The 25,767-nt window shown below is 44.5% G+C and overlaps 1 protein-coding gene across 1 annotated transcript in view; it reads right to left on the reverse strand.

The window, feature by feature from the left end:
* LOC139570816 (collagen alpha-1(XIII) chain-like) overlaps window positions 1-25,486 on the reverse strand; it is a 56,134-nt gene extending 30,648 nt beyond the window's left edge. Inside the window, exons 1-11 of the mRNA XM_071393015.1 lie at window positions 25,428-25,486; window positions 22,583-22,618; window positions 20,920-20,946; window positions 10,650-10,700; window positions 8,270-8,305; window positions 7,608-7,634; window positions 7,281-7,307; window positions 4,472-4,498; window positions 4,300-4,326; window positions 4,184-4,210; window positions 543-608 (exon numbers count right to left, since the gene is read on the reverse strand). Of these exons, the coding sequence (XP_071249116.1) occupies window positions 543-608; window positions 4,184-4,210; window positions 4,300-4,326; window positions 4,472-4,498; window positions 7,281-7,307; window positions 7,608-7,634; window positions 8,270-8,305; window positions 10,650-10,700; window positions 20,920-20,946; window positions 22,583-22,603 (336 nt within the window). The 5' untranslated portion in view covers window positions 22,604-22,618; window positions 25,428-25,486. The remainder of the gene's footprint in view (window positions 1-542; window positions 609-4,183; window positions 4,211-4,299; window positions 4,327-4,471; window positions 4,499-7,280; window positions 7,308-7,607; window positions 7,635-8,269; window positions 8,306-10,649; window positions 10,701-20,919; window positions 20,947-22,582; window positions 22,619-25,427) is intronic.
* Between the last annotated feature and the right edge of the window lie 281 nt (window positions 25,487-25,767).

Raw genomic sequence — 25,767 nt, forward strand, 5'->3', positions numbered from 1 at the left:
AGCCAGGGTGAAAGTCCACAAAGAGGATTGGAGAAAACTCACTTCCTGACAGAAAAGGTAACTTTTCTTTCCTGTTCTTTTCATATCTTTGCTACGGTTATGAAAATCATAGAAGCTTTTAATGTTTTGCCCCCCCCCCCCCCCCCCCCAAAAATGCTTTCTTTCCCACAGCAATGCAGGGTTTGTGAAAGAGCAAAATTGGGCTCTTTCGAAATTTCATTTACGTTAATGGAATTTAAATGGGCCTTGAAACCCAGGCTAATCTACTGTATGTATCTGTTTTTATTCTTAACCCTCTATAGTCACCAATATGTTCAAAGTAAATACTACTGATTTGTTTCTCTTTTAGGATTCCAACTACATCTATCAACTGTTCCAACTGTGTCTCAGACTCTGTCCTTTTCCTCCTATCACAGAATTCAGGTTTGAGACACACAGGTGCCATAACGGGTTAGCGGTGGGTTATGGGGGGGTTGGCGGAAGTCGACGGCGGTTAGCATCCAGGAGGGAAAACGGGCAGGAAGGGGCATAGAGAAATGTACCTTGAGGCGCTTTAGGATTACAGGGTTTATTGGGGGCATGTTTCGCATGGGGATGGGCAACATCTGCTGAGGTCACAAAGCACAGGTGGCCAGCGGTGTAAGAAAGTCACGTGGCAACAAGTTCACCGGGAGGCCAGGGAAAGGAAACAGAACAGAATTTGAAGGGAAGGGGGGGAGGTTGGGTTTGGGAAGGGAAGAAGAGAGAAATAAAAACAAAACATGAGAATGAAAAGCAAGAAATTGTCAAGGCAGGGAGAGAAGAGAGAGACGGTGGGAGAGAAAGAGTAACAACAGGGCAAATTAGGGGGGCAGGAGTTGGTGTCAAAGGGGAGGGTTGATGTGCCCTCCATGGTCAGATTGGTTACTGGTAATTGAATAGGTATTGGTTTTTGACCAGATTGGATGCTGTCAGTTTACTTAACATCAGGCATCCCTTTTGAGTGCTTGTAAGACCATAGGGGCAGCAGTTGAGTTGTTTATACATCAATCTTCCAGATCAACTTTACTCCTGGCCCCTGTCCTGTTGCAGCTGAGTGGAGATCAGGTAGGATTCAGTCTTGCCAGAGAGAGAGAGTACAGTTCACAGACTTACTGTGGCCAATCCTCCAACACAAGGCTGTACAATACGCCGCTTCTGTTGAGATTCACCAGTATTATCAGGCACAGTTTTAAAAGAGGTGAAGAATACTGTATGGTCCCATTGCTTTCTGCATAGAACCTGCACTGTACAACTTGCCTCTTTTTTTATTTATTTTTTTTTTTTTTTACATACGGTATACATTTCCAACTTGAGGTTTTGGTAAAAATAAATAAAAATAATGTCCTCAGACCTTGCCAAAGCAATGTTTCAGTGGCAATGACGTTTGAAACTAAAGTTAACATAAAATGTATCAAGTAAAATTGTATGCTGAGGTATCAATGAGGAAATATATACAGTACTGTATGTCATTACTGAGAAGTAGAGACAGGGAGAAGGAGGAAATACATGAAAAGTAGACAAGTGTGTTGTTATCCCCCCCACCGCTATCAGAGCTATCCACCATACACACCCACACACCCAAGATGCACCAAGTTAAACTTATACCAAAAATTTGACCGAAGAAGTAAAATAGCTTTAGAGTGCCACTTATTTGACACAAAAAAACATGTTTACCACATACAGTGGTCATAGAGTAAATGACAACATGTGGTGCAGTTTCTGGCAATCAGAAATAGAACGAATTGAGAAAAAAAAAAGAGTTGAAAGTTGAAGCCTGAAGTCTGTCATAATATGTCCAATCTGAAGATAGATAGTCAGTGGACAGTGTGAGAAATAGGCCTGGTTTGGAGAACAGCACTGCTCTCCTGTAGCCTGTTGACTCCAGAAACGGAGGGGAGGAGTAGGGGAGAACGGAGGAGCACCTGCGAGTGGAGCATTGGCTATCTTTGCAGCACAACTGGGACACAGTTTTGGGGTTACCCGCAAACTGACTGGAGCGTATAGCAGCCGGGGTTTTCACTGGAAGATCCTGTACAGAGGCCACACACCCACATAGAATAACTGTTGATATACCGTCTCACTCCTGAAACCACTCTGTCGAACAGCATCCAGCCTGAGCCTACACCCCCCTCCTGGTTCCCCCTGTAGGACTAGGAGGACTTGAGTGGAACCACCCGCTGGCAAGGACTTCCCATGCAGTGTGCGCCAGGGGGCGAACAGCATGGCGGAGGTCAACAGCACAGGTTGAAGGTTTTAAACAACCCCCAAATGCTCTGACCTTCTCCCTCTCAACTACACATTCTCTGCTACACTTGTTTATTTAGCCAAAGCATTTGGCAGAGTATATGAAATAAGTATTATTTTCCACATGCTTTGAGTTGTTGTTATGAGGTCTTTCATACATATTCTTTACTGGGGCAACAAGAGTTTATAACAACAACAAGTCTTTATAGCACCCATTGAATAGTGGGAGGTTGAATTACATTGGACATGGAATGAGCTATCTGAACAATCCCTTAACGCACAGAAGAGTATTTTTTCTTGGCATCCCCACACATAGACCCTTATCTTGTAGTGCAGTGTTTCCCAACCCTGGTCCTCCAGTACCCCCAACAGTAGACATTTTCATTGTAGCCCTGGTCAAACATACCTCATTAAACTCATTGAGGGCTTGATGATTAATTGACAAGTTGAATCAGGCGTGCTTGTCCAGGGCTACAATATAAATGTCTGCTGTTGAGGGTACGGGAGGACCAGGGTTGGGAAACAATGATGTAGTGTATGCTCCAGCATGCTGTCAGTAATTGCCTTGTTTAAACTCAAACAGCCAAGCCCCCGAGAGATGGCCTGATTTGCTTCATGGGGATGCCTGCCTCAGTGTTGCATGTGCTACCCATCATAGACTCATTTGTCAGGCCTCTTTTCTGTCATTTGAACATACTCTGATGTTACATCGCAGACCCACAATTCACTTTGTTTTACGTCTGTACCTGTGAAGAATACAATGTTATTTGCTACAGAGAACACCAAAGAGAATGTAAGTCAGCATACAAGCACATTTTAGCACCATCCACTGTGGTGCTACTGTAAGAGATCACTGAGGAGCAATTTTTCCAAAAACAAAATGATTACAGTTCAGTATGGTCATTCTAGATGATATAGTCACTTTATTAAAGGTCCAATGCAGCCGTTTTATCTCAATATCAATATCAATTAAGTATCGTACTATGAGTGTTTTCAATTGAAATGGTAAAAAAGAAACAAAAATGGCAAAGAGCAACTTCTCAAGCAAGTATTTTGTTGGGCTGTCTGGGAGTGATCTGAGTGGGGAGGGGAAAACTGAAAACTAGCTATTATTGGCAGAGAGGTTTGGAACTCTCTTTCTTATTGGTTTATTAACTGATTTATCACTTGGTGATGTCACCAGGCAGGCCAAAACTCCCTCCCACCAAAATGGGCAGAGATTTCAGGCAGTCTTTTCAAACAGCTCTTACACTAAAAGGGCGTTATCATCATTTTCACAGAATTATTCCAACCTCATATTGTGGAAATGCGTATATACAGTACATTCGGAAAGTATTCAGACCCCTTGACTTTTTCCACATTTTGTTTACTTTACAGTCTTGTTCTAAAATTGATTAAATAAATATTTTCCTCATCTCTGGAGAGACCTGAAAATAGCCGTGCAGCAACGCTCCCCATCCAACCTGACAGAGCTTGAGAGGATCTGCAGAAAAGAATGGGAGATACTCCACAAATACAGGTGTGCCAAGCTTGTAGCGTCATACCTAAGAAGACTCGAGGCTGTAATCGGTGCTTCAACAAAGTACTGAGTAAAGGGCCTGAATACTTATGTAAATGTTTTGTCTATTTTTGTACAAAAAAATAATGTGCAAACGTTTCTAAAAACCTGTGTTTGCTTTGTCATTATGGGGTATTGTGTGTAGATTGATGAGGGGGGAAAAAACTTTTTAATCCATTTTAGAATAAGGCTGTAACGTAACAAAATGTGGAATAAGTCAAGAGGTCTAAATACTTTCCCGAATGCACTGTATAAAACACAGGACAATCACGTTTTCGACTGCACTGGGCCTTTAACATGAATCAATATGACCCTAATGTTGCTGTAGTAACACAGAGATACAGTTAATGACTCACTTACCCTGTGAATGTAGTCTCCACATACGCTCTAGAGAGAGAGAGATGGATCGTGAGTTAGAGTGATTATGTAATGAGCACTTTTATGGTGCGTTATAGTGGATTATACCACAAACTCACCTTTTCCCCTTTCAGACCAGGTTCACCCTAGTAAGTAAAAAAGAAAATGGCAAAGAAGGAGAAAGGATATGAGTGAAGAGAACAGATTGTTGTGAAGAGAGACAGACGCATTAATCAACTAATGTCAAATAACAGAAAACCTGTCAAAACCTGAAAATAAAAAATAACTTACTGCAACTCCTTTAGGACCACGTTGACCCTAAAAAGCAATAAACAGTACCGGTATATCAATCTATGATCAAGAGATTAAAACCATGTAAAAACATCATGTCATCAAACTATCATTTGCGTTTTATAAATGCAACTTTAATCATTTTACTGCACATGCATTAAAATATATTTTAAGAGGATCAATGGAAATGATAAAAACAAACTTGAGGAGAATTCAAATAAAGTGTAGATCCAAGCAATAGGCAAACCAACCAAAGGACTGTACCAATCACTTGTCATAGCCTGCTCTGCTCTGTTTGACTACACATCGAGGCCTGGGGAGAGCTGTCTAACATCTGCCAGTGGTACACAGTTGGACACATCAAGCACACTCCATGACTGTGACCCTCGTGCATAGGAGTTCCATAAAGGCATTGTGGAGACTGGAAAGATTTCATCTGTGCATTTAACAGACTGGCCTTCAGTACCCTTTAAAATGATGATTGACAGCTGTAGAAAAAAAGGGAGGAGGAAGGCTGCTGAGGTACACACTAGTAGATCTTGGTAGACAGAAAGTTCTCTTTGGTAAAAGGGGTAAGTTGGTCATCAAAAAGAAAGGAGGGTCCAGGCACTCTTGATATAGTTAATTGAAATCCCTTTTTTTTGTATGGCATGTTCAACGGAAACAACGTTTAAAAACAGTTGTTGGGGGAAGGGGAGTGGGAGGAGAGGAAAAGGGTCTCATTAAATGAACATTAATCAACATCGAAAATTATCCACCCCACATGGCCCCGGACAGGCATGTCATTTGTGTTGGCCCAGGCTGCCTCTCTGCATGTCAGCTTCTGTAGGAAGGCAGCGCTCCAAACACGCTCCGAGCGAGAGGCTGCCGACGTGAATAACCCCCTAATAAAACAAAGCCCCTCGTGATAACTCTCCAAATCCAACAAAGAGCAATGGCTTTCTAACGGAGACACAAAGACCTCTAAAATCGGCAGCTGGCCTGATAAAAGTCAGACCTGGAGTACTAGATGAAGAAACAGCTTCCAGGGGTACCACAACCATCGTCCAAGAAGAATACAGTCTTTAGTGAATGTGTCTTTATTGCCAATGAAAAAAAGGAGGCAAGGCTTCAGAAAAGAGAGGAAAGTGATCAATAAAAGAGCGATTCAAGGTCCTAGATGAGATCGGTCCAGCGGTCACAGGGCTGGAGGTGAAGGGGTACAGGACGTTCAACAGTCATTGTGTCATATTCAGAAGCCTCACAGGGAGCTCCACAGGATTCATTAGGGCCTATAAAGGTGTCAGAGTTATGGGGGGAATTGAAGTCTCAATCCCCTGGCACCTCAGTGGAAGCCAAAATAAGTCATTTTTGGGTGATTCTTTTGGAGAGGAGGTTTTTATGGTTTGCCATTTATCCATTCCTGCTTTCTATGGTCTGTCTGTTTCATTCATTGTTCTTTTATACTGTTTATTTAGAGGTGTATTTCAGCGTATTCTTGGAAAACTCCACTGAATTGGACTCTCGAAATAAGTTGTATCACCATATGCATGAAACGGACAAGTCTAACTATTGTTTGCCTTTGCTCCTCTGTGTTTTATCTCAGTCAGTTCCAACTCCCATTTGAAGACCCCATCAACTGACATACCTTCTGCCTGTCACTAAAACAGACAGCCCACTGCTGTCAATCAATCAATCAATCAATCAATCAAATGTATTTATAAAGCCCTTTTTACATCAGCCGATGTCACAAAGAGTTATACAGAAACCCAGCCTAAAACCCCAAACAGCAAGCAATGCAGGTGTAGAAGCACGGTGGCTAGGAAAAACTCCATAGAAAGGCCAGAACCTAGGAAGAAACCTAGAGAGGAACCAGGCTCTGAGGGGTGGCCAGTCCTCTTCTGGCTGTGCCGGGTGGAGATTATAACAGTACATGGCCAAGATATTCAAACGTTAATAGATGACCAGCAGGGTCAAATAATAATAAACACAGTGGTTGTGCAACAGGTCAGCACCTCAGGTGTCACGATCGTGTGGAGGAGAGACGGACCAAGGCGCAGCGGGATATGAATACATCTTCCTTTTATTTTGAAGACGTAACACGAAAAGAAACACTCTTACAAAAACTAACAAAACAAACGTAAAGCTATAAACGTAGTGCACACACACATGCTACAAACGTTCAACATAGACAATTACCCACAAACACCTAAAGCCTATGGCTACCTTAAATATGGCTCCCAATCAGAGACAACAATAACCAGCTGTCTCTGATTGAGAACCAAATCAGGCAACCATAGACTTTCCTAAACACCTACACTCAACCATAGACATACCTAGACACATACACTCAACACAAACCCATACACTACAACCAACACCCCCTATACCATATAATCACCCAAAACACACACATACCCCATGTCACACCCTGACCTAACTAAAATAATACAAAAATAATAATAATACTAAGGCCAGGGCGTGACATCAGGAGTAAATGTCATTTGACTTTTCATAGCCGATCATTCATGTGTTCTATCCCATTACTATCCAAATAAATCAGGCCACAACAGTGTTTTCCCAATTCGTTTTGTGGCTTCACTCAGGGCACAAGGTAAACAACTTGCTAAGATGGTCACATGGATAACAAATGGTGCATAGGCAGAATTTACCGACCTGCACGTTCATGGTGATCTTATTTTGTAGGGCATTCGAAACACATAACGAGTGTGAGTTTACGTCCTTTGCAAGTACAGGAGTGCAGACAGCAATAGGCCTACGCTGTTTACATGAACTGCAAAACTGTGTGCAAAATGACAACACCACTTACCAAGTCTCCTTTCAAGCCGTTCTGTCCCTGTGTGAGCATAAAAGAGTGAATGCATGTGGTAAAATAATCAAAGCAAAAGCCTCTACTTGAGTATCTTGGCAAAACGTTTAAGAAATATCCATAACACTATTACCTCCTTCCTATAATAACAATAATGTTACTAATAGAGATTTTATTACAATAATGACCCTAATCATTATTAACTTAATTATCCCCATCATCATCATCATCATCATCATCATCATCATAAGGTGGTGGGTTCTGGGCTTTTAAAGTACTTCAATTACTCAATTATTCAACATTTGTCAGGAATGGGGCGAAACTCACGGGCTTGCCATCCAACCCAATCGGACCCTAGGATAAAAAGAGAGCGGAAGACATTTAAACACAGGTTAATAGCAGCTAATATAGCTGCACAGACCACAGCAATGACATGAAACTCCTTATGAAGGGGAAGAAAGGTATTTCCAGGTCAAGGAAATTGAGGATATAGTGGATGTTTTGTGTTCTGCAGGTGTAAGTGGCATGGTGAGTCTAGCCGGTGACAAAGAACCATTAACATTTCTGAAGGGACTTTAAGGGAAATTATAGTGACTTAAGATGCAGCAAACTTGACACACACTTCAAAACGGCCATGTTAAAACATAAAGGGCCAGCTTTGCTATTGGACAAGGCTCTATTCCCGATGAGGAGGCATAAAGGAGACAGTAGACTGGCTATAGATTTGAATAAAACAAGACCAATGATCAAGGCACTTATGCACTTAACCAGCCATGTAATCTCGGTTACCCAGAAGTAAACTCTCGTGTAATTTGGTCAGCTGCGTGATTATGCAGAATCTGCCCACGGGAGATTGCCAGCCATGAAACATCTAACCGTCTGACATTTGGGAGCTCCAACTATGTAATAAAGCTCCACTTGTAAAATAGTACCCTAACATTATAACACTGTTTATAAAGACTTTAACTGGGGAAGCTGCAAAGTCTTACCGGGAAGCCTGGGAAGCCTCTTGTTCCTGGCTGTCCCTATAGAGAGTCAGAAATAGATGTCGAGTTAAACGTTTGAAAGATGACATGAAACTCTGGTGAAAGAGGGTCAGTGTGAGAGGGTACCGTTTTTTCTCTTCCACAGCAATACATTTGGGCAGAGCTATAACAGACCTTGACAGAGGGAGTGATACCACAGGCCACGGGGAGAGCCTTCTGTGTGGGTTGCGGAGGGAAAACCAACTGACTCTCAAAACAGGAGGGAATAAGAGGGCGAAACACAACACTGGAAAGAGTTTTAGAGGGATGAAAGAGACAAAGGTTGGCGCTTTCCGATCGAATAAAGATTGACTGCGAAAGAGAGAAAGTCAAACAAGCCGAATGAGTAAAAGTCAATAACGATTAGGGAAAATGCTTGGATGAAAACATTCTGCACTGGGTGTTGGATATGCTACGCGGCCTGTGGGACTAGAGGAGGCCATTCAATATCCCAGGGAAAAAGAGAGGGAGGGCCGTAAAGACAAAATTAGGGAGAGGTGAACGTTCCTAATGAAATGTCTGGGACCGGAGTAGTTATTGGGGGCTATGCATGTTTTCCCTCCCAAAGGGATTGTCTGTTTCGGAAAGACAGCAAAAGGATGTGGCTTGTACATGCCTTGTACATGAGCCTTACAGAGGATCTGGAACACTGAGAATGCAGTGTGATCAAATACAATTCACAATATGGGACCCTTTTCTCTTGCTGTGCTTCTGTGCTGGAACTTGCAAAAAGTATTGAGCTGTATGTATGGTCAACTGACTCAGTCGTTGGTTTATCAAGAGTAACCTATCACATTTAGTTTTATTTCTTCATACTAGTAGGGCTAATTCTGCATGTGGACAACACATCTTAACATACGTCTACAGTATGATTCAATATGACCATTGCGTATTACTATCAACATAGAGAACTAATCTGATATAACCATAGGGGTCCTTTCTCCTTTGTTTCCTTGTGGTCAGGTTGCAGTAGAACAACTACAGTAGAAAAACTACGCTCATCTGTAAAATGACAGTGTGGAGAATAGGGACAGATAAGAAGGGCCACCTTACGGCGTCAGCTAGGAACCCTGGCAGTTAGAGCATTGGGCCAGTAACCAAAAGAGTGCTGGTTTGAATCCCGGAGCCCACAAGGTAAACAATTTGCCAATGTGCCCTGGAGCAAGGCACTTGCTCCAGGGGTGCTGGACAATAGTGATCCTGGCCATGACTCACTCTCTGCAGGTGTCTCAGAGGGAGTAGGGATACGCAAGAAACACATTTCCATTACACCCTTGTGGTTAACGGGACGAATATAAGCACCTCCTCGAATAACCGTTATCTTGCTTTAATTTCTGCTATTTTCTCTCCACCAAAACAATTTCCTCACCCTTTCCTGAGGTCAAGAGAGAGCCTCTTGTGTCGACCTCACCTGCTGTGGAAAACCCCCTTTTAAGTGCCCCTGTTTTTCTGGTTCTCTGTGTACTCCTTCACTCTCCTGCTGGGCTTTACATCCGCAGTAGCCTGATGTTCATTATAAATGCCTTATTACCGCCCAGGGGAGTGGGAACACAGGTAGTGTATGTAACTAATCGTCAATTGGGAAAACACATGTCTACTCCTCATGAGCAGCCAGTCTATTGGCTCCACAACAAGGTACTCTTAACCTTGCTGTCCAAAAACCACAGCGGAACAAGAAAACCTCAAATTAAAACATGTCCAATTCTTCACAGCATAATCAGGATATTGCACAACTGAGTTGCAACGCAGTACCTCTATTGTCTGTCTACTGATAAAAAAGAAGAGAAACAGGGGGAAGAAAGCTGTTGAAGCAGGATGAAGTCTTATTTCACCTCAGGAAAATAAATGATTTAATACAATAGGTCCCATTGGGTTCTGGTGTCTGGGATACAGTATAAGAGGTAGAGGAATGTCTTCACTTCTCATCCTGATGAAATACAGAATGATCCAGATTACAGGCAAATCAAAGCTATGGCATCCTCAGACAATGCCAAAGTACTCCCACACAACCTGTAATTATCGGTCTTCAATCTCCATTAGCTCTGTGGTGGACTAGCTCAGCAACTTGGTCTGGAAAGTCCTGACAGGCAGACATGTAGAATCTCTGACATTTCTGCTATGTGGTCAAGAGTCTGGGGTTCACAAGATAACTTCTTTTATAACTGCTGTTGACAAATTCATGACATTGCAATCATGCCAGGCTTATTCAGTAGCAGGCCATGAGTCATTGAACTGAAGACTTATGACTTAGTAAGGAGAATTGAAAAGGAGAATTGAAAGCAGCAGTTAACAGTACAGGTAATGCACAGGTTTATTAGGTGTAAGACGAGGTGAAGACACTTACAGGAGGTCCTCGTGGCCCAATGATAGACAGGCCTGGCTCCCCTGGCACTCCCTATGGACAGATAAACAGAATGTGAGAAGACGCACCAACAGTGGAACAAAATAATGGAATAATACCTCTCTCCTAGTCCTATCCAGCTAACCAGATGTTCTGCCTAGTAATTCTGTATAATATGTACTGTACATGAATAAAATGGTAAATGAGAGAAATTATTTCAAATTAGCCACTAACATCTGTAACACATACAGTTAGTCTAGTTCCTACACACGCACACCTAGTCTTTCCCACGTTTCAGGCGAAGAGGCTTAAGAACATATTTCTATACGTTTTCAGCAAAGTCAAAAGTTCAAATTTCAGAAGCATACTTTAAACCTTCGACAGCAGTGCTCGCTCAGAAGGTCAGCAGCACTGCTGTACAAACACAAGAAAACTCACTGGGCTCCTCTGGCACAAAGTGGGTGATTTGCACAGTGTCAGCCCCGTCCATACAGACCTACGGACCCTCGCAGCACAATCCCAGAAACTACTTGGGCCAGACAGGGCCGGCTCGGGTTTCCAGCACTTTCCCTAATTAGCTTTCGCCCCAGAAACCCTATCACTGGGACATCTTTGATGGCCCAACCATCCATCACAAATGCAGGTGATTTTAATGTTTCTCAACAAATGCCTACTTTGGGACGGGAAGTATTTGTTTTCACACTCTGGTTAGGTGCTGTCGCCTCGCAGCGCTACTGGAGAAGATGGATTGATGGTGCCTGTGCCTCACAGTGGCCAAAAGGCAAACCACTGAGAAAAATGGTCTTCGAATCTACTATAGTTCAGGGGTTTTACAGTTCCTCCCATGATACAGCGATCCAACAGACTGGACAAGTGAAGATCTACAGATGCCCTTCTAGAGCGGTCAGATTACTGGTGTTGGAAAGGGTCAATCTCAAGAGGCCCAAAATCATGACTAAGAACAGAAACATCTCAAAACAAACACACACATTTACAACCCAGGACTATGAAACACCAAGAATAGAGACAGCCTTTTGAGATTTCATTTCCTCCAATATTAAATCTTCCCATACCCATGAAGTCAGTGTTCTTTGGGTGAATGCTTCTCTCTCTGCTTAACCGATTCATTGTGGTTTTCCTTTTCTCTGGTCTTCTGTCAGTCACTTGCCCCATACAGTACGGCCCACCCACAAACCCGCAGAACTCATTTGTTTTAAGGTTCCCCTTGTGTTGGCTCTCTGTCTTTGTTCTGGAGAGGATGTTTTCATATTTAATGAGGATTTGCAGTCAAGCCTCCCTGTCTAACCCCTGTGTTTCTTCATCCTCTCTCCTGGCAGCCAGAGCTAACCACACATGGGGATACAGGCCACAATATTACACTCCTAAAACAATTGGTGCAGAGAAATATGAGCTAAGCTATTGGATTGTTTTGGACCCAGATCTGTTGAGAGCACCCAAAGCCAGTGCCGTTGTCTGGTTCTACATTTACAGTCTTGGTTACTATTTCTGTTTCCTCACAAGTCCACCCATAACTCCTGAGGTTCTCCACCGGCAGGCGGACTAGCTGAGCCATATTGAAGTTGTTTGGCTAGCTTGCCTCGCTCTACAGTATGACAGTGAAGAATGCAACGCATGTTTCTCCTCTAGCAGCACATTCAGCTCTGCACATCCCATATCACCTCAGGTTTGATGAAAGTGAATCCAAAAAGCTGTTGCCTCTGGCTTTGATTGGAATAAAAGAGAGGGCAGATCTGATCGCTTTTGCAACTGTGGCCATTTAGTGGACTGGAAAAGTCTGCATGGTCAGATTACTATAGGCCATCTGAGGGAATGAACACATATTGAGAACTTCGAGGTGGAAATAAGATTTCATGGTGATGCAATGCACCACCACCAACGCAGATTGGTCATCAGTGTATATAATTTCAGGTAGGGTTCTGAAACCTACATCTTAGTGGAATCTGCTTAGTGTATCTGGAGTATACCATGATCTCAATAAATGTCTCTCAACTTTCTAGAGGGAGCCTTAAAGCTGTAATATGTAACTTTTTGGGCAACCTGACCAAATTCACATAGAAGTGTGTGTTATAGATCTGTCATTTGCATCGAAAGCAAGTCTAAGGAGCAGTAGATCTGTTCTATATGCTCTATTTCTATGCTTGCCATTCTTTAATTTTTGCTCTTTTACCTTCAGTTTTGTACACCAGCTTTAAACAGCTGAAAATACTGTATTTTGGGTTATGGAAAATATATTTCACAGCGGTTTAGATGGTACAATGATTCTCTACACTATACTTGCTTGTTTTGTCACATAAACTGAAGTGAGGCAAACTGTTAGAATTTTTAGCAACCAGAAAATAGTGGGGGTTTAATGTGGGTGTCTTGTGTGTGTGTTCGCACGTGGCAAGCGTTTGTAAATTCACTCTGCCAAAAAATTACACAGTTATAGTCACTCCACTTGTAGATAACTTGAAACAGTCCAACCAGGTCTTGTGTCTTGAAGCCGCTTAGGCCAACTTCTTTCGCCAATTAGCTTCAGCTGGGCTGGTCTGCGACCGTGGCAAAGTTGGTTTGACATTGGATAGCCTATCTCTGGGGCTAGTTAGGGACCGTCAATAAATTACACAATGTAAATGGCACAATATTTGCATGTTGCACATCTTTTAGTTGTCTCATTAACAGTGGCGACCCGTCATTCAGGGCAGGTGGGGCACCTGTTCAATTAAAACAAATATATATATTGTGGCAGACCAGGGGGTTTGGTTAAGACATTTACACAGATCAGACACGGACAGAATTGTATTAGCTCGGTTTCAAGGGTGTTTATTTAAATAATAAACAAAGAGAAAAGAATAGGTCTCCTCCAGGAGACCTCCTACGGGATACTGTCTTCTGGGCTCCGGGGTCTTGCTGTATCCTGTGGGGAACAAAACCGAGGTCCCTCCATTATCTCTGGTACTGAGCGTAACTATACGGGAGTAACCTCTCTTCCCCAGTCCCTACCTCCATCTGCTGCCCTTCTAGTGCCTTTATGGGACTCGTCCAGCTGGTGAGCAATCAGCCACTTGATTACTCACCAACCACAATCAGTCCCAAATTAGTCCTGGCCAGAGAGCCCGTCGAGACCAGGCCTCGATGAGTCATCCCTGGTGGCTAGCTCTGTCGGGGAGGGGGCTATCGTCAGTGCGACATATGTCTCACTTCTCGATAGGGCATCCGTGTTACCATGCTTCGCCCCTGACCTGTGCACAACAGAAAAAAAGAAGCGTTGTAGGGACAAGAACCACCTGGTGACCTGATCGTTTATGTCCCTTCCCCTGGCCACCCAGACCAGGGGAGCATGGTCTTTGACCAGGCTGAAGTGGGTGCCCAACAGGTAATACTTGAGAGTGTCTAGCACCCACTTCACCACTATACACTCTTTCTCGACAACCAAGTACTTTTTTCGGCTTATGTACATGATGGTGCTCCTCCCCATCGTGTACGTGGGACAGGATGGCCCCGAGTCCCGTGTTGCATGCGTCAGTCTGGACCAACATTGGACCTTCCACTCCTGGGGCTTCACGTTCCCCCGTCTGATCAAATACCCCAGGTATTCCAACTCCTCAAACCATAGCTTGCATTTCTTGGGGTTCGCTGTCAACCCGGCTTGCCTGAGCGCATCCAGCACCGCCTGGAGGTGCGTCAGGTGCTCTTCCCAACCTTGGCTGTGGATGATGATATCATCGAAATAGGCCAACTGCATACTGTTGGTGGGGTCGGAGGACTCGGTCCATCAGCTGCTGGAATGCGGGCGGGGCTCCGTGGAGACCGAATGGGAGCACCCGGTACTGATATAAGCTGCCCGGTGCCAAAAACGCTGTCTTCTCCCGGGAGGATGCTGCCAACGGTTTCTGCCAATATCCTTTGGTCAGGTCGAGGGTGCTGATGTACCGGGCCTTTCCCAATCGGTCGATAAGCTCGTCCACCCTCGGCATGTGGTAGGCATCGAACAAGCTGATGTCGTTCACATCCCGGAAGTAACCAAACCCCCTGGTCTGCCACAAGTGGTGGAGAATGTGTGGCAATCTGATAATGTGGTCAGATCAGGGTTGACATTTACGCAGCATCAGCATCGACAAGTAGATAGCTCAGTTCATCTAGTTCCAACAAACACAACAGGCGGTTCAGGAACGAACGCTGGAGGAACAGAGGCTACAAAATGTCCACCTAGTTGAGGAAATCAGGAAGCTACAAGGAGGAGCGCCTACTGAATCACATCCAAACCAGTTTTTAATCAAGCTAACGGAGGACGACAACATCGAAACATACCTCTGCACGTTTGAACGGACAGCGCTACGGGAAGGATGGCCAAGGCTGAAGTGGGTAAGTCTGGCCCCGTTCTATTGTGACCTTAACGACGAACAGGCGGCAAACTATGACGGTCTCAAATAGGAGATACTTAGCCGCTACGGGTACAGCCTGGCCCACCAAGCCCAACTGGTCGATGACTGGAGGTTCGTGGCCGACGCCTCCCCCCGACCCTAGATGAGCGACTTACTGTGCATCACCAGAACATGGCTCTTAACTGACGTATCCACCCTCTCCATCATAGACAAAGTGGTCATGGATCGCTTCTTACGGGCGCTACCCCACGACATGAAGAGTGCAGCGAGTCTACGTGTGCCCCAGACCTTGGAGGAACTCCTGGGAGCAGTGGAGAACCATCAGAACACCGGGGCACTGCTGAAGGGGAGCCGGGCCAAATCGGGGACCCGTCCGAGGGGACAAAAGAACACCCCCACCGCCGTATACCCTAAACCGACAGTCTGCGGGGCCAAAAGACCGCAAACCTATGGAGAGATGGCCGGGGGAGAGCGTACCCCCCGGTGACGACCCCAGGTAGATGGAGACCAAAGGAGGTGTCCCGGTGAAAGTCAACAGACACGACACCGAAGCACTATTGGACTCTGGGAGTGTGATTACGCTCGTAGCCACGAGCCTGCTGGCCCAGGGGACCGAACGTGGTGGGGAGATGATCATTTCATGTGTCCACGGTGACACCAAGCGGTATCTGACCGTACAGGCCAACATCGTGACACCACAAGGGAGCTGCCAGATGATGGTGGGTGCCATCCTGGAGTTGCCGGTACCCCTTCTCGTGGGACGAGATTGTCCGCGGCACTGTGGAGGCACGAGCTGAGGAAAAATGGTATGAGCTGGCGGGAGACGAGAGCGAGGACGACCCGTAGCCTGCGCGGCCCGGAAGCAAGTGGTTGACAAACCTGTATCTACGGGTCTGGATTCGGAGTCCCAGGGGGTGTCGGAACCCGACCCTTCTGGTGAACAAATGGAGGAGTAGTCCATCCTCCCCCTCATCGATTTCGAGGGACCAGTCGGGACACCTGCCATGGGCCAACTGAGGGGACAGTTCGGGACTGCTCAGTGGGAGGATCCAAACTTGAAAACTGCCGCAGCCCAAGTGATCGCGGTGGATTTTTTATTTTTTTAAATTTTATTTCACCTTTATTTAACCAGGTAGGCTAGTTGAGAACAAGTTCTCATTTGCAACTGCGACCTGGCCAAGATAAAGCATAGCAGTGTGAACAGACAACACAGAGTTACACATGGAGTAAACAATAAACAAGTCAATAACATGGTAGAAAAAAAAAAAAGAGAATCTATATACAATGTGTGCAAAAGGCATGAGGTAGGCAATAAATCGAATAATTACAATTTAGCAGATTAACACTGGAGTGATAAATCATCAGATGATCATGTGCAAGAAGAGATACTGGTGTGCAAAAGAGCAGAAAAGTAAATAAATAAAAGCAGTATGGGGGGTGAGGTAGGTAAATTGGGTGGGTAGTTTACAGATGGACTATGTACAGCTGCAGCGATCGGTTAGCTGCTCGGATAGCAGATTTTTAAAGTTGTTGAGGGAGATAAAAGTCTCCAACTTCAGAGATTTTTGCAATTCGTTCCAGTCGCAGGCAGCAGAGAACTGGAAGGAAAGGCGTCCAAATGAGGTTTTGGCTTTAGGGATGATCAGTGAGATACACCTGCTGGAGCGCGTGTTGCGGGTGGGTGTAGCCATCGTGACCAGTGAACTGAGATAAGGCGGCACTTTACCTAGCATAGCCTTGTAGATGACCTGGAGCCAGTGGGTCTGCCGACGAACATGTAGCGAGGGCCAGCCGACTAGGGCATACAGGTCGCAGTGGTGGGTCGTATAAGGTGCTTTAGTAACAAAACGAATGGCACTGTGATAAACTGCATCCAGTTTGCTGAGTAGAGTATTGGAAGCTATTTTGTAGATGACATCGCCGAAGTCGAGGATCGGTAGGATAGTCAGTTTTACTAGGGTAAGTTTGGCGGCGTGAGTGAAGGAGGCTTTGTTGCGGAATAGAAAGCCGATTCTTGCTTTGATTTTGGATTGGAGATGTTTGATATGAGTCTGGAAGGAGAGTTTGCAGTCTAGCCAGACACCTAGGTACTTATAGATGTCCACATATTCTAGGTCGGAACCGTCCAGGGTGGTGATGCTAGTCGGGCGTGCGGGTGCAGGCAGCGAACGGTTGAAAAGCATGCATTTGGTTTTACTAGCGTTTAAGAGCAGTTGGAGGCCACGGAAGGAGTGTTGTATGGCATTGAAGCTCGTTTGGAGGTTAGATAGTACAGTGTCCAAGGAAGGGCCGGAAGTATATAGAATGGTGTCGTCTGCGTAGAGGTGGATCAGGGAATCGCCCGCAGCAAGAGCAACATCATTGATGTATACAGAGAAAAGAGTCGGCCCGAGAATTGAACCCTGTGGTACCCCCATAGAGACTGCCAGAGGACCGGACAACATGCCCTCCGATTTGACACACTGAACTCTGTCTGCAAAGTAGTTGGTGAACCAGGCAAGGCAGTCATTAGAAAAACCGAGGCTACTGAGTCTGCCGATAAGAATATGGTGATTGACAGAGTCGAAAGCCTTGGCCAGGTCGATGAAGACGGCTGCACAGTAATGTCTTTTATCGATGGCGGTTATGATATCGTTTAGTACCTTGAGCGTGGCTGAGGTGCACCCATGACCGGCTCGGAAACCGGATTGCACAGCGGAGAAGGTACGGTGGGATTCGAGATGGTCAGTGATCTGTTTGTTGACTTGGCTTTCGAAGACCTTAGATAGGCAGGGCAGGATGGATATAGGTCTGTAACAGTTTGGGTCCAGGGTGTCTCCCCCTTTGAAGAGGGGGATGACCGCGGCAGCTTTCCAATCCTTGGGGATCTCAGATGATACGAAGGAGAGGTTGAACAGGCTGGTGATAGGGGGTGCGACAATGGCGGCGGACAGTTTCAGAAATAGGGGGTCCAGATTGTCAAGCCCAGCTGATTTGTATGGGTCCAGGTTTTCCAGCTCTTTCAGAACATCTGCTATCTGGATTTGGGTAAAGGAGAAGCTGGGGAGGCTTGGGCGAGTAGCAGCGGAGGGGGCGGGGCTGTTGGCCAAGGTTGGAGTCGCCAGGAGGAAGGCATGGCCAGCCATTGAGAAATGCTTGTTGAAGTCTTCGATTATCACGGATTTATCGGTGGTGACCGTGTTACCTAGCCTCAGTGCAGTGGGCAGCTGGGAGGAGGTGCTCTTGTTCTCCATGGACTTTACAGTATCCCAGAACTTTTTGGAGTTAGAGCTACAGGATGCAAATTTCTGCTTGAAAAAGCTGGCCTTTGCTTTCCTGACTGACTGCGTGTATTGGTTCCTGACTTCCCTGAACAGTTGCATATCGCGGGGGCTCTTCGATGCTATTGCAGTTCGCCACAGGATGTTTTTGTGCTGGTCGAGGGCAGTCAGGTCTGGAGTGAACCAAGGGCTATATCTGTTCTTGGTTCTGCATTTTTTGAACGGAGCATGCTTGTCTAATATGGTGAGGAAGTAACATTTAAAGAATGACCAGGCATCCTCAACTGACGGGATGAGGTCAATATCCTTCCAGGGTACCCGGGCCAGGTCGATTAGAAAGGCCTGCTCGCAGAAGTGTTTTAGGGAGCGTTTGACAGTGATGAGGGGTGGTCGTTTGACCGCGGACCCGTGGCGGATACAGGCAATGAGGCAGTGATCACTGAGATCTTGATTGAAGACAGCAGAGGTGTATTTGGAGGGCAGGTTGGTCAGGATAATGTCTATTAGGGTGCCCATGTTTACGGATTTAGGGTTGTACCTGGTGGGTTCCTTGATGATTTGTGTGAGATTGAGGGCATCAAGCTTGGATTGTAGGACTGCCGGGGTGTTAAGCATATCCCAGTTTAGGTCACCTAACAGAACAAACTCTGAAGCTAGATGGGGAGCGATCAATTCACAGATGGTGTCCAGGGCACAGCTGGGAGCTGAGGGGGGTCGGTAGCAGGCGGCAACAGTGAGAGACTTATTTCTGGAGAGATTAATTTTTAAAATTAGAAGTTCGAACTTCCAGGGGTGAGTGACTGGCAATACCCCCATTTCCAAATCAAGAATAACCTTTTGTATCAGGTGTCACGCCAACAGGGGGAACTTTGAAAGGTACTGTTGCTGCCCCAACAGTACGTGGGAACTGTTCTTCAACTGGCCCACACCCATCTGTTGGGGGCGCAACTGGGAATGGTGAAGACCCGGGAACGGATCACCGCCCGGTTCCACTGGCCCGGGATGAGGAGAGGCGTGGAAGAATATTGACGCAACTGCCAAGAGTGTCAAATCACTGCCCCCAAAAGCACACTTCCGAAATCCGCTGGTCCCCCTACCGATCATCGGGTTGCCCTTTGAACGCATCGCCATGGACATAGTGGGATACTATATATATTTTGTGCCTTTTTGCATGTTATTTTGGCATTAATACGTGTAACATATCAGTATGAAACAATGTAAAAAAAAAAAAAAACATTGTTTGTTAATTAAGCCGCGTACAAACATGGTCTCTTTTTAGCACCATAAATCTAGAGAATGCCAGACTTTGATGACAAAGTTTGATGACCACCATGCAACCTTCCTGTTCAAGTGAGCACAGCCCAACGAGGTGAGTCCAAAAATGTATACTGTAGCTAAGAAAGTATTACTAAGTGTATGTTGTGTAGTAAGCTGTAAGTAGCCCATGTGCCTCACCCTAATAATTTGGTCCCTTTCCCCCTCATAACTTAGACTACTGTTCTGACTTGGTGGTGCACATGTAGCCTATAGCTTGTTTTAGAGAAATATAATCATTGAATATTGTAATATATAATATCTGCTCCTCTGTGCCTTATGCCATAATTTGTACATCTCAATTATCAGCAGAAACCACATCTGTTTTAGCAAGTCAGCCATGTTTTTTTAAAGGCAGTAAATGAGACTGAATTATCTGTTTCGCTGCCAGACAAGACTCTGCTGATAGCCAGGTGTAGCAGTGGTAAGGATTCACTCCATGGTGCTGAAAGGAAAGCTCTGTTGTTGGGACAGCTTTATGTAGGCCCTAACTGTTTGTGGGCACCGTTTGTCACCGTTATAGTGCAATTAATGTATTGTTTAGTGTTGTGTAGTGGCTTTGCTGACATGCATCCCACGATTTTGCTAAATCGCCACTGCTCATTAAATGCTTTCAATATTTGTATTTGGTTTTCAAGTCGTTGAAATTAGGAGCTATTGACATAAACAAATATTTTCTCATGTACATTGTGTAATTTACTGATAGTCCCTAACTAGCCCCGTAGGGTTATAGAATGTCAAACCAAATTTACCACGGGCATTATGGGCGCATCTAGCTGGGTGCATCTAGGCAAGATTGAAATAAACCCAACCCAAGGCAAACTGTTCCATAACCTTCTTTTCCCCCCCTATCACCTCGCAAAACTCTGTTTGGGACGATAATTACTTTATGACCAAAATTATGCTATTTACACATTATTGTCAATTTTGACACTAGAATAAAATGTTTCTGACTCATATCAATGCCAGACAAACAACTTCTCATTTTGAAAATAGCCTTTCAGGGGCAATCGCTCTTTAAATTAGAACTCTGAGACTCTTATGTGACAATTATTTGCTACTCTGTTTCATTGAGTGAAAAAACACAGGTAATCCAACCAGGGTGGGAAATGGTTTTCAGAATGTGACCCTAACGCCCAGGGCCCTTGAAATAAATCAACTATTACCTCCATACACTACTGTACAGTGAACAAGTGTGTGCTTCTAACCACCACCACCACCATCACCACTAAGCCTGTTGAAGCCTCTCTCCCTGCCTTCTCTCCTGCAGGCTTTGGAGGTTGGCTGTTCCTACTGACGTCCCTATACACTTACCTTCTCCCCTGCGTGTCCTTTTATCCCCTGGTCAGTCACAGCAGACACAGTCACATGCAAAGTGTGAAGGAGGAGAGAGACAGAGAGGGAGAGGAACCGGGGTTAGACAGGCACAGAGAGACACGGGGCATGCATCAGCCTCAGAAGTGGTCAAGGGGAGGGGCGGGGAGGGGAAGGGAAGGGAGGGGTGGGGAGAAGAGAGGAGGCTGGTCTTTTGGCTGGGCTGAAGTCTAGGGCCACGGGGAGCTGTCTAGTGTCGAGACGTACTTTTCTCACAGAAGTAGTAGTGACTGAAGGAAAGGGAGAGGCAGTGAGCTGGGAGCGTGGGATAAGCCAGGGAAAAAAAGGACTTCCTTTGAGGAGGTGCTTGAGGACCACATAGTAGCTTAACTCCTCTACACTGTGTGAAATATTGAGTGCTCTGCATGGGCTTCACAGCTGGAGCGATGCTGCAGAAAGCCCCACGTTGGAGAGGGAGTGTTTTTAAAGCCAGAATTTTCAGGCCACAAACAGGAGTCGTATTTGTGAAAATTCACCTCCGGTGCGACGACTCAGCAAAACAGAGAGAGCCGAGGTACTGTTATCCAGATGTTGCGGTTTAAGATTGCCTTGAAATGAGCTAAAATAAACGAATCTAAATAAATGAGAAAATAAAAAGTCTGCACGCAAAATGAGGGAGAGCCTTCACTTGTCAGTGCAAACTGTTTTCCTCATCTTTAAATAAAAAAATGTGTGCATGTCTCTTGGCAATTCCACATTCCAAAAACGACAAAAACCTCAAAATATAGTTTACACACGGAATAATAAAAACATGTGAATATGTATCAAGCCAAAAAACGCGACAAATATGAAATATGGGGAAGCTGTGTTTCTAACACAAAAAAAATAGATACAAAAATGATTGGCTTTTATAGCAACATCATTATGTTCTACTAAATTAATGAATAAATTGAAAGCTACAAGTTTGAGAGAGAGTGGGAAGGGGAGAGGGAGTAATGGAATATTGGATGATGCATTACACAACAATAGAGCATTTTCTGATCTGTGACTTTTGAGATATTTGAGTATGACATTTCAGTGATTTGGCATGTTTGTACGCAGCTAACAAGATCAGCTCCATTAACATGATACAATGTTTGTTAAATGACTTTCTAAGCATGACGTGACGCTTTAAATGCAGGCCATGTCCACACACTATAAGTGCAAATATTAGGTGATGTGAGCGGTTATGAATGACATGACCGCATAAAAGAGCTTTGTTTGTGAAGTAGAATTTTCAGCATTATGCAAACATGTCAAGTTACAGTACAACTACACATCTTTAGCTATGTCAAAATATACCCAACCCAATCCTCATATATCTTGATACTCTGTGATATGTCCGTTTTTATAATTGATGAACGGGCACCAAAGGTTGCAATCTGCAATGGGCAATTTTAAAGTTTATAATAATTACATATGCATATACAAAACATATGAATTAATAAAGAATGTCAGAAATTTCAGAAAAACCTTTATCTGGTTATAGCTTGACGTTTGGTGCCCTTTCTCTTCAGTCTTTTCTTTAAAAGTTTAAAGACACTACTCAAGTGTCCTCTATTTGGTCAATGTCCCTTTGACTGTTTCTACACATTACTCGGTTGCACATTTTCATGTCACTCACCATTCTTCCAGGAATTCCCATTGTTCCTTTGTCACCCTAATAAGCAACGCAAAGTCAAGAGGAAAGGGGTAAACAATGATGATATCTTCTAGAACTACTACAATCATAGCCAACAGGTTAACTTTGCCAACCTTGAGCTAGCTTTCATCCTATCATGCCATCAAAATATTACATGATGCTCTTCTCAGCAAATACAGATGATGTATGTGTTTAAATTGATGGCAGACAGTCAGGCTTTAGAGGTCAACTTTGGTAAAGTTAAACCACTGTATAGCTTTGGAACTATTCACAAACATTCTGGTAGGTTGAGCTATTTTGATGCAGTCATGCTCAAAACTGTAGCTTCCCTCATGGTTAGCTACAGTATGCCAGACATTGAAATAAGTCCGTGCAGCAGTGAACCAACGGTGGTCAGAAAACAAGCCTCATCAGAGATGATTTGAAACAAATGGTTCATAAAGGTAAACATTATGTCAGAACTCACTAATATACTGTGTAACTTTCCCTTAATCCCTTAAACATCAGATGCTTGTCAGAGATGAGGTTTGCCAGCTGACCAGTTTGGGGCCAGTCCCATAAGTCGTTACAACGCACAGCGACACAACATGTGCTGGATACCTGAAGCTGTGAAGGATGTTGGGGGGAGAGGCCTGGGTTGGACTTCCACTCTCTCTCCACCCCCCTCAATATAGTATGGACCTAAGTACTAACCTAACATGGGTGGTCATCAATATAAAGCTGACTATCTTTTAGCGAGTCCCACAGGTGATGGCTATTTTTAAGAAAATAAAGAAAAATAGTTGCCCAATAACAAACAAAAAGAAAAGATTGTTATTAAAACCAAACCTCTATTTCAAATCTCGCTGTGATTAAAAACAATGACCCCCATGCTGGAACATCACTATCAGGTCTCTATAGATTTTCTGGCTTAAGGCAGGGCTCTATATGCCCTCTCCAAGGTTCTGATTCAAGACAAGGCTTTGCAATATCATACCTGCTCAACATTCCCCTATATTCAGTTTTATGCCTTTATAAGGAGCAGAACGAGCCATTTCCTATGGTCACTTAATGCAGCTTTCGCTCAAACTGTTGATTCCCGAGCATCACATGAACAGCTGGCTCTCTAACCTTTATCCCGCGCAGAGCCAAGTCTGTTATTGTGCAAGGCAGCATTCCGAGAGATCTCAGACAGAAATCTGATCACTCCCCACTCTATTCCCCACTGTGTTTTCCTTCTATTGTTGAAGTCCGTTGCCCTAAAAAAGACAAGAGTTTAGGCGACCACTTCCACCTCACCTCCCACCCCCTGTCCCCTCTGACCCCCTCCCACCTGTCACTCTCAGCCTGGGATTTAGAGTTGCTGGGACTGCGGCAGTCTCAAATTCACTGGTCCATGACCCCCCCCCCCCACTGAACAAACATGCATGCATGCACTTACGCACGGACACACACACCCCTGCAGGAGGATTTACAAGTGTATTAACAGGAGTAATGAGACTCAGCTGGACTATATGCTCGAGCCCAGCACACTCTCACTCCACGGACCGGCTCCACTCACCACCGCTAGCACGGCTGCTGCTTCAGTATACACACACTCAGCCCAGTGGATTACTTTAGATGAGGCATGACTGAAGGAGGATGTATAGGGCTTAAAAGTATGATGATAGTCAACACTCATCTTAAGAGTTTGTGGCGTAATGTGATAATTACGTGACGGTTGTCATTGTAGAATAATGAATCACTGGGAATGAGTTAGTGGAAGCTGCATGGAGATATTGTGAAATGAATATATAGCAGGCTTGGAGTAGAAAGTAGAACATAGTGAAGTGTTAGCGTGACAGGACCGTATAGAGTTCCAACATCACGCGAGGTGGTTTTGCTCTTTTGTTCAAAACTCACATCTGATATACCACACTCTATGGAAAAAGGGGAGGCATTACTGATTTATACGCAGACACGTTCCCCCTCCAAAACCACATCCTTTCCAAGAAGAGAGGAGAGCACGTGTGATAAAATGTCCAGTTCTTTGACAGTGTTATCAATCAAAAATCCGGGAACTTATCATGTCCGTACTTTGACAAAAACCTGTCAGCTAATCTCCCTTGAAAATCTCACCCTGTGAGCCTTCCCTTCCGCTTCAAACTGTTTTATGGGCCTGTATCACCAGTAAGTCTGACAGGACTGAGGGGGGTTCACAGGTTAGAACTGGCAGCTGGGATCAAAGGTCAGCTCTAAGATGGCCTCCTATTGCCATGCTATGATGGAGACCATGTGGATTTGACTGGTTGGGAGTTAGTCATGTTAGAGCTGGGTAACCAGGAAGCTGACAGGGACACAGTAAAGCAAAGAGCGAGGCAAAAGAGGGCCTGAGGTGATAACAAAACTACTGCACTTGTGTCTGGGATGCTAGGTGAAGGTCTCTCATTCTTATAAAATTGGGTTCCTAATGGACTCTTTCATGAAAAGGGGCATAAACTTTTCAATGCAAATGATATGTCCAATCAAAATGTATTAGTAAAGACTGCTGCACATCTTATTGAATGGCTGCACCGTTTGTCTATAAAGACATTACAATCACACAAGAGGAGTGTATAAAGTATGCATATAATGCACTCAGTCTCTCTGTTAAGGAGATATCTCTGAGGTATCTTAGCTGAGAAGTTGTCATAATCACATTTTCACTCATTGGTTGATTGTCCAACTATGCATTTTTTTTCTTCTACCAATGATCATTCGTTGATTAGGGGAAAAAGTTTGTGGGACAAAAACAACTTCTCAGTAGAGAGATCAGAGAGATCTCAGAACACACAGACCGACAGACAGACAGAAGTTAAAAGACAGTTACCGGAAAGCCTGATCGTCCGGGCGGACCCTGAAAAGGGGTGAGAGAAATGGGTACAACATAAAAAGTGAACGTGACATTATTACAAAGAGAGTTCACATCACACTGAGCCAGGCCAGAATAAAATGGATTTTGGAGCGTTTTCTACTGTATTATGTCATTATTGAACTTTCTCAATGCAGAGTATTTGGATTGTATCCAATACTGTATGTTAAAAAGTCGTTTTCTGTGCTCATTGTATTTTGTCAGGTTCAGTTAAAACAGGCAGACACAAAAGAAAACAAAGGCCGCATTCCACAACAAAATAAGAAAACGAATAAAACATTACATCATTTCATTTGGT

The sequence above is a fragment of the Salvelinus alpinus genome, chromosome 3 (assembly GCF_045679555.1).
Source record: "Salvelinus alpinus chromosome 3, SLU_Salpinus.1, whole genome shotgun sequence".
In the NCBI taxonomy this organism is placed as follows: domain Eukaryota; kingdom Metazoa; phylum Chordata; class Actinopteri; order Salmoniformes; family Salmonidae; genus Salvelinus; species Salvelinus alpinus.